This window comes from Danio aesculapii, chromosome 5 (genome assembly GCF_903798145.1).
Source record: "Danio aesculapii chromosome 5, fDanAes4.1, whole genome shotgun sequence".
Lineage (NCBI taxonomy): Eukaryota > Metazoa > Chordata > Actinopteri > Cypriniformes > Danionidae > Danio > Danio aesculapii.
In genome coordinates, this window is record NC_079439.1 from 29930114 (window position 1) to 29946032 (window position 15919).

At 36.8% G+C, this 15919-nt stretch overlaps 1 protein-coding gene across 3 annotated transcripts in view; it reads right to left on the reverse strand.

Moving 5' to 3' along the window:
* Window positions 1-15919, reverse strand: part of tncb (tenascin Cb) — a 61866-nt gene that overhangs the window by 30317 nt on the left and 15630 nt on the right. For all 3 annotated transcript variants that reach the window (XM_056457864.1, XM_056457865.1, XM_056457866.1), the window contains exons 2-8: window positions 13997-14529; window positions 11198-12790; window positions 10146-10409; window positions 9951-10066; window positions 9136-9289; window positions 3645-3914; window positions 1268-1453 (exon numbers count right to left, since the gene is read on the reverse strand). In XM_056457864.1, coding sequence (XP_056313839.1) covers window positions 1268-1453; window positions 3645-3914; window positions 9136-9289; window positions 9951-10066; window positions 10146-10409; window positions 11198-12790; window positions 13997-14465 — 3052 coding nt within the window. In that variant the 5' untranslated portion in view covers window positions 14466-14529. The remainder of the gene's footprint in view (window positions 1-1267; window positions 1454-3644; window positions 3915-9135; window positions 9290-9950; window positions 10067-10145; window positions 10410-11197; window positions 12791-13996; window positions 14530-15919) is intronic.

The following is a 15919-nucleotide window of genomic DNA, read 5'->3' on the forward strand; positions in this document are numbered from 1 at the left end:
CACAGCAAAATGAACCGCCTTATTATTGTTATTATTTTATTGTTATTATTATTATTATTATTATTATTATTATTAGTAGTAGTAGTAGTAGTAGTAGTAGTAGTAGTAATAAAAGCAACAAGGACCAGAGTAATAATTTCATTTGAAACTACAGACAATAAGAAAGTAGTTATTTAAAGTTTTAATAAATTACAACTTAATATTTTTTTTTTACATTTAATAAATTGATAAACAGAATAATAAAATTTATGTTTATTCTATATATATATATATATATATATATATATATACATACACACACACACACACACATATATATATATATATATATATATATATATATATATATATATATATATATATATATATATATATATATATATATATATATATATATACATACATACATACAACCCACATTCATATGACTTTTTATATAATTATTCTAATGGTAAACTACAGAATATTTTATAAGCTTTAATTTCACGAGTCACAGAACAGAGCAACGAAACAGAGACTCTCAGAATCATCACATTTTTTGTCTTTGAAAAAAATGAGTCCTTCAGATCCATCTGTCATGTACAAACTAAGTTGAGGAAGGTTTTGTTTCAAGTTCACATCCTGGTAACAAAACCGCTTCTAATATGTAAAAAGTCTTATAAATAGAACCTTTTAATAGCACATGCATAAAAAAAAACTATAATTTATGTAAAATTCGAATTTAAAAAACTTAAATTTTAACTAGCCGTGTTCGGGCAAATTTAAAGAGATAGTTCACCCCAAAGTGGTAAGTTTCCAAACCTTTACAGGTTTCCAGCTTTCTTCAAAATATCTTCTTTTGTGTTTAACAGAAGTAAAAAGCTTTGGAAAAAATGAAAAGAGATTAAATGATGACAGAATAAAAATTTTTGTGTGAATTATCCCTTTATTTTAGCTTGCTTAAATCTCTGTTCAGAACTTAAGTGAGTTTCCAATCGATTTAAATCCTTTTTTAGAATGACTTCCATTATTTCAGGCCAAATCTGAGAACCACATTTCTAATTTGATGAGGATACAATGTCTTAAACATGCAGAAGGGTCGTTTTCAGGTAATAAAATAAAACGGGTTTAACTGAAAACTTCTTTAATGTCTGGTTCGCATTGCGGAAGAGCCTCGCTTTACTCCATGTAGTTTTCAGTTCTTTTTTATCTTTATGAACTGTTTGTACTGAACATGGTTTGTAATCTCAAAGGAGGGATTATTGTGTAATTCAGATTGGCCTCTCACCAGTGATCTTAGCCTGAGTGGTGTCTTGCAGGCCGCTGGGGAAGACCAGCTCTCCATGTTCCCCTCCAGAAAGTGGGCCGTATTTGACACGATAATTGAGGACGTTGGCTCTGCTGTTTCTCCACTCCAGAGTTATGCTCTCATCTGTCTGCTCAATTGCCTTGAGGTGCTTTGGGGAATCCAGATCTAAAACACGTCAACATGCGGATGAAAGAAAGTGCTTCCTGTAAACGTACAATTATCCTCAGAGGCAAGACAAACAAAACTGCTTCAATGCGGCTCTAAGTATACAACACACCTGTTGAAGGCCAAAAACTACAGACAAAAACTGTTTTTCGTGCACCTGTCACAGTTGAGATTTTGAGCTTTATGGCTTTTCAGTGTTTTTTTATTGCATTTTTAAGTGTTTTGTTTGTCACTCTTTATCAATTGTAACCAGTGGTGGAAAGAGTACTGGAAAATCATACTCAAGTAAAAGTACCATTACTTGGGCAAAAATGTAGTGTTAGTAGAGTAAAAGTATCTGTTGTAAATCGTACTCAAAATATGTGTAAAAAGTAGCCCTTTTAAAACTACTCAAGAGATTATTAGCTGTGAAACGCTGATGCGTTTATATGCAATTTGAGCATGTGTGTAAACGTAACATTCTGTAGTGCATTTAGTTATTGTTTAAGACTATTTGGCTATTTCATTCCAGCAGGCACAGGATGTCAACATGACGTCAGATTGACATTGTACCCCAATGTTGTGGGACGTTGCATTTTGTTTGGAAATGAAAATCGGATTGACGTCGGTACCCAACGTTAGGCCGACATCAATATTCAACGTCAGACAGACGTTACATTTTGGTAACTTTCCAACATAACCTAAAAACAACAAAATATCAAAGTCTAATGATGTTACAGCTTGACGTTGCGTGGACGTTACCACTAAGATGTCTATCGGACATTGGATTTTGGTAGCCTCACCTGACGAATAAATGTCAGTATTTGACATCAATATGATGTTGGTTTAAAATGTTGACCCGACGTTGAATTTTGATCACTTTCCAACACAAATCAACAAAATATCAACGTCATTTCACGTCGTTATTGGATGTCAAAATAACATTGTCCTGAAGACCTAAATCTAACATAATATCAATAAGTCTTATGATGTTGTGTATCTGCTGGGATCAGTGACATGCAGTCTAAACAGTCTCTCGGTTATTGCGTGTAAACGGTTTGCAGCATTTTATAAAGCGCCCATGTAGAAATTGTTCAATTGTACGATTCCTGAGAAAAAAACTACACGATTACAGTAATGAGTATTAGTTACTTTACACCACTGATTACAATACATATTCATTCATTTGGGTATCTTCAACACTGAGCCATAAATATCTACTTAGCACTTACATAATAACAGACTTTACAGTTTTATTCATATCAATGTTTTTTGTTATTTTGTGTTTAACATAGGAATATGTTCCCACATAACATACACTGCAATAGGCTGTGAAAATGCATGTTTGTTCTAGCTTTTACAATATGTTCTGAATCATGGATCAGGTTTTAATTTTGTTTATATTTTTGGGGTAGAAATGTGTGCAAATTAGTGCCTATTTAATGAAATAATGAAGCTAAGTAGGGTAGCGCCTGGTCAGTACCTGGATAGGAGACCACATGGGGAAACTAGGTTGCTGCTGGAAGTGGTGTTTATGAGGCCGGCACAGGGCGGTCTGCAGTCTGTGTGGGTCCTAATGCCCCAGTATAATGATGGGGATTCTATACTGCTCTGTGAGTGCTGTCTTTTGGATGAGATGTTAAACCGAGGTAAAAATCTTAGGATTTCCTTCAAAAAAAGAGTAGGGGTTTAACCCCGGCATCCTGGCCTCCTAACCATCCCCAGTATCCAGAAAAGCGCAATATAAATGCAAGGAATTGTTAACTAGCAGTATGTTTAGATGATATTCAAAGCTTGCAGTTTGTCACTTCCGTCTAAATAGATGATCATTTTTTTTCACATCACCTCACTTCAGTTTCTTATCAAATCTTGACCAATCAAAAGCTCTCTGTAACTGACATGCCCCGCCACCTTTAAAACGCTTCTCATTCGCTGTTCATTTGATGTGCTTGAATTTAACCTCTCAGCTGTAATAAAAACAAAACACTAATGGCTGTTTTTTTTAAAGGGGGGGAGGAGCTACTCTATGTCCCACCCTCTCTTCATATATCAGTTTGAGATTTCGTCCAACATCGAAACAAATGCACATTTCAAAGTGCTTCATAGGATCTTTAAACTCACTGTATTCACTTGTATTGCATTGCCTTAAGCAGAATAAATGTTCATTTTGGATGACCTGGAAGCATTTCTAGTTGTTGAAAAGTGCTCATACCTGTTGTGAAGGTCTCATAGATAGGGAAGCTGCTCATCTCTCCCCGGCGAGCCATGAGAGAGACCTCATACTCAGTGTCCGGAGACAGCTCAGCCAGATGGTACTGGGTTTCTATGGAGGAAAGCTCGATTGTGTTCCTGTCGGAGGAGTCTGTGTTCGGGCCGTAGGACACGGAAATTCCATCCACCTGAGCGACAGGCTGAAGCCACGTGACCAGGGCTGTAGTGTCCGTCACGTCACGCACATCCACCTGGCTGGGAGCATCAATCACTGCAGATGAGAGGAGAGAAGTGTGTGAGACAGCTGGGAAAACACAGAATTACACAAAATAGAAAAGCAGGTGAGCTCAAAACAGCTGCTGCATACGTTTTGATGGAAAAAGCTCCATGCATGCCAATCACCTTCATTTACACTATAGGCTTTTTTTTTTAAGTAAATGAAGTAAAAGAAAAGTAAAAAAAAAGTAAAAGAAGTGCAGTAATATTCATTTAATTTGAACTTAAATGCCTAAATTATTAAATAGTTTTCTTTTTATATTGTCCCTGAGCTGGTAAATAGTAAAATAAATAAAATTATCATTCATTCATTTTCTTTTCGGCTTAGTTCCTTTATTAATCAGGGGTTACCACAGTGGAATGAACCGCCAACTTATCCAGCATATGTTTTACGCAGCGGATGCCCTTCCAGCTGCAACCCAGTATTGGAAAACATCCATATATTCTCATTCGCACACATACACAACGGACAATTTAGCTTACCCAATTCACCTATACCGCATGTCTTTGGACTTATGGGGGAAACCGGAGCACCCAGAGGAAACCCTCGAAAACATGGGCAGAATGCCCAAACTCCACAAAGAAACGCCAACTGACTAAGGTGAGGCGCAAACCAGCGACCTTCTTGCTGTGAGGCGACCCACTACCCACTGCTACCCACTGTGCCGCCCATAAATAATATTATATATAATATAAAATATTATATTATAAATACATTAATATTAATGCACCAAATTTATATGTATTTGTTTCTATATATTGATTATATATTTAAAATAAGTGTTAATATTATTCATTCATTTTCATTATTTTATAATATTTTATATTATTCATTATGACTTTTCATATTATGCTGGAAAAGATTAAATAAATGTAAATAAAATATCATTCATTTTTTTTTCGGCTTAGTTCTTTTATTAGTCTGTGGTCGCCACAGCAGAATGAACCGCCAACTTATCCAGAACATGTTTTAAGCAGGAGATGCCCTCCCAGCTGCAACCTATCACTGGGAAACACCCATACACTCCCATTGACAGACATACAGTACGGACAATTTAGCCTACCCAATTCACCTATACCTTGTGAGGGAAACCGGAGCACCCGGAAGAAACCCACGTGGACACGGGGAGAACATGCAAACTCAACACAGAAATGCCAACTGACCCAGCTGAGGCTTGAACCAGTGACCTTCTTGCTGTGAGGCGATTGTGCTACCCACTGCGCCACTGTGACACCCCGTAAATAAAATTGTAATTGCAAATATTGTAAATAATAATGTCCAACAAAAACGTTTATACACTTTTTGAGGTTAAGAACCTCTAAATATGATTATTAAAATATTATGATGCAAATTTTTGTTTAAAAAGATCAATATACTATGTTATTATTACAATAATAATAATAATAATAATAATAATAATAATAATAATAATTATTATTATTATTATTATTATTATTATTATTATTATTATTAAGTTAAGTTATACTACATCTTATAATTCTAAATAAATTAGGTTATATTACTTCTGTGTTTCTGTGTGGTGTTTGCATGTTCTCCCTGTGTTGGCGTGGATTTCCTCCGGGTGCTTCGGTTACCCCCACAGTCCAAAGACATGCGGTACAGGTGAATTGAATAAGCTAAATTGTCCCTAATGTATGCAAGAGTGTTTGGGTGTTTCCCAGGGCTGGGTTGCGGCTGTAGGACATCCGCTGTGTAAAACATATGCTGAATATGTTGGCGGTTCATTCCGCTGTGGCGAAGGAAAATAAATGAATGAATGAATTAATAATAATATTAATCATAATAATAATAATAATAATAATGTCGTTGTTGTTAATATTATTATTAAATAGAATTTTTTTTTATTGCATATTGCTTTGTTGGTAAATAGTAAAGTAAATTAAGTCAAATAATAAACGTAAGCATAAAAGGTCAATCATAAATGAACAGCTGTTATAGGCTTTTAGATGTCACAGACCTCTAAATATGATGACCACCCACTTATAATCTACATTTTCTAAAATGTACATTTAAATATTAAAATCGTTAGAGTATTGTTTTACAATCACACCTGCTTCTTTATGAGTTAAGTCAAATAGCAATTTATGTCTTCATTCTGATGGTGCAATCAGTTTGTCACATTTGGAAGAGCATTGAGAACTGATGCGAGCGTGGACTTATGCGAGCTGAAGATAATACACTCCAGCTCAGAGCAGATCTGTGCATGTGAGATGCTGGAAACACCAGTGATCTCTCATGTTTCTGAGTGCTGCCTCCCACACACTGAGAACTCACTTTCAGCAATTAGTCCCCCTTTAATGCAAATCCTATGTGGCACAAGTCGAAGAAATGGAGGAGATGGAGCGTTAGAGGCATGCTGGGAGATTTCTCTTTAGACATTTGTAAGACAGCAAGAGCAGCTTGTTGTGAAAAGGAACTCTGGTTACTTGAATTGACAGCATAAGAGGCCAATCTTGTCTTTTTTCCCTATATAATCTATAGTGTGTTCTGTACGAAGCTGGCGATAAAAGTAAAAGGATGTTTGAGAAATGTCAAAGTAGTAATAGGCTTTTCAGATAACCATTGGGGATTTTTGAAGTGTAACATTTAAGGGTAAATTGCTTTCATATAAGATGAGGAAAAAGCTTTTAATGATTCTTTTTGCAGCTGTTATTTGGAAATTTATAGCAATATAAACAAGCAATTAAAATTATGCACTTAAAGCCTGTGCGATGGCATCATTGGGAGGTTTTATGCAAACGTAAATGTAATAGTTTTATTAAATTTATTTATCTTAAATTGGTTTTGAAATGTTTAAATAATCATGTTCCAATGCTGTTTTCAGATGTAGTCAGTAGGCATCAAACCTCTCACAGAGTCACACGAGCAACCGCTAATCCTGACTGTCTTGTTTTCTCATTTGAGGGAACCTAATAGTGGAATGATTTACCTGTTAGCCTAAAATTAAATAGTTATATAAATGTTTTTAGTAGTGTACTTAAAAAGTGGTTAAAAACAAAACAGCAGTGTTTACTACACTGTAAAACCCAACAGCCAACTTTATTAAATGAAATGAGTGTGGATAACTCAAAATTTACTGAAAGTTAATTCTACTCATTTAAATAAAGTTTTGAACTCAGTGCTGAGGGTAATGAGTTAATTAAATACCGCATTACTTCAACTTAAATGGAGTAAAATCACAGTACTCATATACATTAGTTTTTTTTTACTCAAATGGCTTGTAGCAATCGGTTTTCTCAAATGGTTTGAGTTGCCTTAACTTATTGGCTTTTACAGTACTCAGTTACTAGGTTTTACTGTGCTCATATTGTCTAATATACTCAAATGGACTACACTCACAGTACTCATCAGGATTCATTTTTGAACTTAAACGGTTTGTTGCATTCGGTTTCCTCAAATGGTTTGAGTTACCTTAACTTTTTGGGTTTTACAGTGTATACGTTTGTTGATCATGCCGCCTTTGCTTTTGACTTATAGCAACTGTATGTAAAGAGTTATAATGTTTACAATGTGCTTTAATGTTTATAATAGTGTATATGTATCTATTTTATTTTTATTTTAGGTCAAGCTTCCTGTGAACAGGGGTTGAGAATTAGCAAGGCAGCTAAAACACTTAAACAGATGCATTTGGTTGTCCAGTGTAATTGTGATGTCCATGTCAAAATTAATAAATAAATAAAAAACGTTGATATTTATATAGGAATTCGATGTATTCCAAAAGCTATACAATTATCAAATGAAAAAGATATTAATCAATTTAATCAGTAAGACTCTAAAGATGATATTTCAGTTACTATTAAACAGGACGTAAAAGTTAGAGAAGAGTTTTTGGAATTGTTTACTCATCTGCAGGCTGCATCTATATGCTAGAACACAGTAAAACATTCATTTTTAAATGTTTAATATTTCGATTTTTTACATATACTTCATACTTTAACCATTTAGTATTGTAAAATTTTTCATTCTTTTTAAATGCATTTTTCTGGCCATTTTTTACTCTAACTTTAGCTCTCTAAACTTTGTACTTCTAGCATGTTTCATGATTATTTACCTCTTTATGATGAATCATTAGTTGTATCCTTCATTTTGTAAAATCAATCAATCAATCAATCAATCAATCAATCAATCAATCAATCAATCAATCAATCAATCAATCAATCAATCAATCAATCAATCAATCAATCAATCAATCAATCAATCAATCAATCAATCAATCAATCAATCAATCAACCAATCAATCAATCAACCAATCAATCAATCAATCAATAAACCAATCAATCAATCAATCAATCAATAAATCAACCAATCAACCAATCAACCAACCAATCAATCAATCAATCCATCAACCAATCAACCAACCTAACACTCCTAATGCTTGACATTTTGAAGAGAGAAATACTTTATGTTCCAGCTTATTGGCAGGGGGCAACTAAGGCACTGCTTAGCTTACACCTAATTTGGTTAAGGTGCCAGATTTTAGATGAGGGAGACCCATTCATGTTTACATCTGGTGTTGTAATTTGTCCCTTTTGCTTACTTTTGACAACTTTCCTGATTTCTTTGAGGGAAGAGTCTATGGGCTTGTGTATTAATGGAACTTTTCCCATCTGTTTATCCAATATTCTGTAATAAGATAGTATTATTTAATTTGAATCAAACTTAGTGATCAGAAGCTTTTGATTCTTCCCTGGTTGTCTGTGTCTGTGGATTTGCATAGATTTGCAATCAATCAATCAATCAATCAATCAATCAAACACTCCTAATGTCGGACATTTTGTGTAGGGCTATATGTTTTAGTTGATAAAGTGTAGTAAGGCACATGATAAAGATTTAAAAGTCTTATAAAATACATTGCTAGTCACTCTGAATTAGTGGTGTCCAATCCTTGAAGGCAATCGTCCTGCAAAATTCAGCTCCTGCCTCATTTATACACATCAGAACCAGCTATGGTTTACTAGAAACGTCCAAGGTTTCAGGTTTACTAGAAACTTCCATGCAAACATGTTTGGGCAGGTTGGAAATAAACTGGGACAGGACTGAGCACAGGTTGAAAATATAAAAAAATAACTGCCAATTTGCATAAACCGCTGACTGATCTTTCTCATTTCCGGCAAGACATCCTGTCTCTTTAAAATGTCTAAAATAGTTTTTGAAAAACAGCAGACTATTTTAATTACTGTCGACAGCTGCTTACTTGTGACGACGTTCTTGCTGGCTGGAGGTCCACGGGTGTTGTTCTTTACGACTTCAAGCTTAACTTCATACTCTTGTCCAGGTCCAAGTCCAGACTGCTCAAAGGTGGTCTCAGGCGGGGCGAGAGAGTTCAAAATCTCTCCATCTTCTTCTTTCTGCCATTCAAAAACAGATTTTTTTTTCGGTGAATTGATTTGTTAAATAGATTAAATCTCAAAAACTGCTGGTCAGAGGTTTTCTAGGTTAACAAAAGAACACCAAAGAAACAACCTCAGGAAAAACAAAGTCAAGCTACAGGGGGAAGAGTGTGTCCTGAGAGGCAACGCTTTGGTCTTTTAGATGATTCTGCTTGGATGAATGTTTCACTTCACAGTGAGGGTTATTTTGGCATTGACATCCCTGATCTTGATGCGTGAATGAGGTTGCCAAGCTGTGTTTTGAAAGAACGATGTAGGGGAGGTTTGCATGTTCTAATGGTGCTGTTTTCTGGAGTTTGCATAAGCCCTTGAGAAAGAAAATAAAGCATTACAGAGACAATAACACTTCTGTGGCACAAGGTCACGCATACTGTTGCCAGGAGCTTCTCAGAGGGTTTTGTCTTGCAAAACCGCAGACTTTTCGACAGTGGCTTTTTGCTTAGTGGCACCACTCAGCTATTTTCCACTGGACGCCTTGGGAGATTCTCAATTTATACTATTACTTAAAAACAGAACGGTCCTTTTATATTACATATTTTAGAAGAAAATATGAGGGCAAGTGATAAACTTCTGGATCGCAGCCACTCTAGAGACTCACAGGTGATGCCAGGACACTCACTGTGTTTCTGAAGATTAGGTTCCAGCCATCAAACGGGATGTTCAAGGGGTCCCACTCAACCTCAACTGAAGTCTCTTTAACGGATTTGAATTTCAGACCCTCGGGTTCAGGAAGATCTGATTGTAAGATATGGGGCAGCTCATCAGAATATATTCAGGACAAAATAACAAGCATTGAAGGATATCGGTGACTTACGTGTGGCTATTCTGGCACTGACAGGGACGCTCATCTTGCTGTTGAGGACTGCAAAGACACTGATTAGGTACTCTATGCCAGGCTCCAGCTCCCTAATAGTAGCTGTCTTCTTTTCACCAGAGACTCTCATTTCCATCTCCAAACCTCCAGGAGCCGTGGGTACATAGGTGATAAGATACTCTGTCACAAGCATCTCATTAACCCAGGCGAGGTCCACTGTTTCTGGATCGACCTCAGTCACAGTAAGGTCTCTGGGTGGCGTGACTATGGATTAAAACAAGACAAATTAGTCACAAAAAGAACACATAGAACATCAGTTTTTGAAAGAGAGAAATACTTTATGTCACAACTTATTGTCAAGGGGCAACTAAAGTACTGCCTTCACCCGATTTGGTTAAGGTACCTTATTTTGCTGTAAATTGTCACTTTTGCCTAATTTTAATTACTTCCCTGATTTTTGGGGGAAAGTCTATGGACTTATGTATTTATGAGACTTTTCTCATCTGTTTATCTAATATTCTGTAATAAAGTAATAAAATTACATTTAAATGAAAATTATATAGTGATCAGAAGCTTTTGTTTCTGGTCTGATAGTTGCAAAACTCCACCAAAGTCTGTGGATTTGCTTTCAAATGGTCTCCTTTTAAATTTTTCACCACCAAACCAATTTATTGTTTTAGATAGAAAGGTTTATACCTCAGTATGATGATTCAATGGAATGTCTTGTAATGTTTAAGAATTATGTTAGCAGGCAGAGACAAGATTTTTTGAGACTGTTTAAGGATTACATGAGTAATCAGGTTGAATGGATTTTCGACTACCTCTAGAAACTGTGGAATAGTTCAAACCAACTGTTTAATAGCCATGTAAACCCTTGTATACTTAAGATCACCTGGATGTTATGTTATTAACAATTGTAAAAAGTGCCTAAGTAAGACGTTTATACATTGTTTTGCTAAATACTCTTACTCTATAGTGATATCAATACATTTCCTGACATAACAACAGTGGTTCAATCAGAAAAATGAGTAGGTGTAAATATAGGCACTTACTCTCAGAGCAATCATCGCCAGTGAAGCCCAGATCACATATGCACATTCCATTCAGACACTGGCCTTGGTCATTGCAGTCTGCAGGGCAGGTCAGTACAGAGCAGTCCTCACCGGTGTAGCCCTCAAAGCAGACACACTTTCCATCTTCGCAGAAGCCACGGTCCAGACAGTTGTTGGGACATGTCTTTGTACCACAGTCCTCCCCTGTGAACCCGATGTTACACACACATTGTCCATTTACACAACGTCCTCGGTTATGGCAGTCATTGGGGCAAGTCAACTCACTGCAGTCATGGCCTGTGAAGCCAGCATGGCAAATGCACTTGCCATCAACACACTCTCCATGATCATGGCAGTCATTGGGACAAGTCTTGATGTTGCAATCTTCTCCAGCAAAACCATCGTGGCAAATGCATTTGCCATCAACGCACCGTCCACGTCCATGGCAGTGATTGGGGCAGGTTTTGATGCTGCAATCTTCTCCAGTAAAGCCGTCATGACAAATGCATTTACCATCGATACACTGTCCCTGTCCATGGCAGTGATTGGGGCAGGTTTTGATACTGCAATCTTCTCCAGCAAAACCTTTGTGGCAAATGCACTTGCCATCCACACATTGTCCATGTCCATGGCAGTGATGGGGGCAGGTCTTGATGCCACAGTGTTCTCCAGCAAATCCATCATGGCAAACACACTTGCCGTCTACACACTCTCCACGTCCATGGCAGTCATGAGGACAGGTCTTGATACTGCAATCTTCTCCAGCAAAACCTGTTTTGCAAATGCACTTCCCGTTGACACATCGGCCATGATCGTGGCAGTTATTTAGACAGGAAAGCTCTGAGCAGTCATCGCCTTCATATCCAGCATCACAAATACACTCGCCGTTGACACACTGTCCTCGGTCATTGCAGTTGTCTGGGCAGGAGAGAAAGCTACAGTCCTCACCCTCGAATCCAGGGTCGCATATGCACTTGCCATTAAAGCAGTGACCTCTTTGACTGCAGTCATTGAGACAGGTTAGCTTGGAGCAGTCTTCCCCACTGTAGCCAATATTGCAGACGCACTGGCCATTGACGCATCTTCCATGGTGGTTGCAGTTTTGGGGGCAGGTAAGCTCCCCGCAGTCTTCCCCAGTAAAACCCTCATCGCAATAGCAGGTTCCATTGTCACAACGGCCTCGGTCAAAGCAGTCATTGGGACAGATGAGCTCGGAGCAGTCAAACCCTGTCCATGGCTCGTCGCATACACATTCGTCATCCACACAGCGCCCCCTGCCGAGGCAGTTGCTTGGGCAGTTGCTTAAACTACAATCCTCACCAATGAAGCCTTCAGCGCAGATACAAGCCCCGTCAATACACTCTCCATTCTCACCACAGTCCACAGGGCACAGCTCGATGCCACAATCCTCACCACCGAAACCCTCGAAGCAGATACACTTGCCATCCTCACATCGCCCTTGATCCTGGCAGTAGTTCGGGCACTCTGGCTCAGAGCAGTTGACTCCCTTCCAGCCGGGTTCACACACACAGCTGCAGGTCTCAGAGCTGTAGTTGCCGCGGCCACTGCAGTAGGGTTTAGTTGTGACTTCACCTGAGAAAGAGATTTTTAGTCATTATAAGTTTAATTTTTAACCAGGAAATAGTGTTATGGGTCTAGTAATGGATGGCAATAGAGTAATTTAATAATTTCTTTACAAAATAAAGTGCATGAATTTAGGGAAAAAAAGTACTATGAGACTCGATGGTTACAAACAACTGTTTTGTTACCAAAATGTGTAAATAAATAGATAAATAAATAAAATAAAAAAACTTTATCGTATTTGTACTTATTGTACAGAACAAGAAAGTAACTCATACAGATTTCTGATAAACCATAGGTTTTGTTAAGGATTCCTGTAGAAATTTTGAGGGCTAAATACTAAATAAAAAAAATCATGACAGCTTTAATAATCTGCATGTATTTGAGTGGCTCCAAAAATTGGTTTAGACATTTTTCAAAAAATAAATTTTGGCAGATTTGAATTGAGGTCATGATGGAAGTGGTGGAATCTATTTATACCAATGAAATGAGTCTAAATATAACTATGCAATGCTTAACCAGCTGATATGTAGATTAGTATCGTTTGTACTAATAAAACTGGAGTAGCTTTGAGTTTTGTAGATTGAATGATAATAATGGTATACAAAGTATACAAAAATGCACTCTTGGAGTCTTAACATTGTCTTGAAAATTAAAAGTGAGTTATCATAATTCTCTGATCCCCAAAAGTAAATTGAATGCAGAAAATCAAGACGTGTAAACAAACTATGACCATAATAATATTTTCATAAACTAGTGTTAAGACATTCCATATAACATTTTCACCAACCTTACTCTTTACATCAACTTAATATATGGTATCAATATCTGTATTTGTACATATATAAATATACTGTTCACATACACGTTTTTCAGTCTCATTTGTTAATGAGATCCTTCATTAGTTTGTATTTTAACTACAATTTAGCAAATTTTCTCTTATTCTGTTATCCAAGAGCAGAGCAATCTTGAAGATGCACTAATGTGATCTTGAAATACCAATTACTTCATTCAGCAGATAGAGACCAATTTTTACCTTGCACCTTTGCATGACTTTTGAACAGCAGCAAATGTCATTGTGTGATATTAACACTGATTCTCATCGGTCAATTTAGTTATCAGCAGAGCCTTTATGCTTTCAGCCTTCCCTAACATCTCTCAATCTTTCTGTGCTTCCACTTTACAACATTATATTTCTAATACCGTATATGGGCTCACCTGTAACCTGAGCAGAACAACAGCCTGCCCCACTGGTGCACTGCTCCCTCAAACTGGAAACCTCTGCCTCCAGCATTTCCAGCCTGTTCAGAAGCTCCTTCATATCTGGCATGTGGTTATCACAACCGCAAGCTTGCTTGGGAATATTAATCCTATGAGTAAAAACAATCTGATTCTCCCCGTCTGTGGTGTGTTCTATATGCTGGTCAGATTGCTCCGACTTGGGCTTAATTTCTGTTGTTCCAGGTGAATCCATGTCCACAGAGCACAGGGACCCTGAGGGGACGTTGATGTTGTACACGTGGTTAAAGACCACAGGCTGATCAGGGCTTGGCAGGGTCAAGTTCTCAGTGGTTGGTGAGAGGGATTCTCTTCTGTGTCTGATTACTCTTTTCACCAGGCCAGCATTAGACAGATGAACTAAAACAGCCACTGCCATAGTGGCCAGCAGCAGGCCTCGCATCCCCATGACGAGAGGATCTCACAGGACACTCCTCACCGGTGTGGATAAGATACTGAATGTAGGATTTATCCTGAAAAAATGAAATTAGAGCAGTCACTTATTTTGCATGCATATATTTTCTTCCCCTCCATCTACTTTGTGGGGAAAAAATATGCATATAATTACATAGATTCATTTAGCAGGCACTTGTATCCAAAACGACTTTTGAGACAAATGAGAATGTTAGAAGTCAAATCACTAGAACAGCAACATTATTACTATTTCATTTACTCTGGCTTATCGAACATAACTCTCTCTCTCTTTCTCTTTCTCTCTTTCTCTCTCTCTCTCTCTCTCTCTCTCTCTCTCTCTCTCTCTCTCTCTCTCTCTCTCTCTCTCTCTCTCTATATATATATATATATATATATATAGGTATATAGGTATGGCCTCACAGCAAGAAGGTCACTGGTTCGAGTCTCGGCTGGGTCAGTTGGCATTTCTGTGTGGAGTTTGCATGTTCTCTTCATGTTCGCGTGGAGGCAGGAAGTTATGTTATGCAAAAAAAAAGTATGTATTATAATTATAATACATTATATTAAGAGTAACTACTGCTAATAATAATAATAATAATAATAATATATTAACAAAATAGTGTATCATTACAAATTTAACATAATTGTACAGGAAAACAGCGAGTAAAATAAGCATTGAACACGTCAAATTTTTTACTGGTAAATGTTTTTCTAAAGGAGCTGCTGACATGAAATTGATTGATGTTTTGGTAAAAACACAAACATATAAATAAAACCAAACAAAAAACATAAGAAAAAGTAGTTGTGTGTATTAACACATTACTGAAATGTGTTTAGTACTTTGTATAAAAAGCTTTTTTTTGTAATGCCTCTTGTATGAAGAATGGAGATGCATCCATTGCTCAGGTGTGATTTTTTTATAAATACAATCTAAAAATCTTAATTGTTCGGTGGGCCTTGTCTATGAAGTATGATCTTTAGTTCTTATTCAAATCAGGTCATTAGCTGTGCCATCCCAGCAGCTTTTTTTCTTTTTCTGAAAACAGAGAGTTTGATTGGCTGTGTTTGGGATCATGGTCCTGCTTAAATGTCTAACCTGGTTTCATCTTCATCATCCTGGTAAGGTTGGTGTTGAACTGAAGCAACTAATATACAGTAGTTTACAGTGACGAAGGGCAGAGTTGCTAAATAACTACTGAGAGACTTCAGCTACTTTCAGAGTTTTCCATGTCTTTTTACACCTCCCTTTCTTCATGTGTTCAATAATTTTCCTTTGTGTCTAAACTGAATATATATGGATTACTTTGGCTGTTACTGACATCTGGTGAAAATTCACTAATCTAGAAACGTCTACAGCACCTTTAGAAATATGATTTCTGAGAAAATGGTGATGCATTCAATACTGTTCTTTTCCTGCTGTTTATATATATATATATATATATATATATA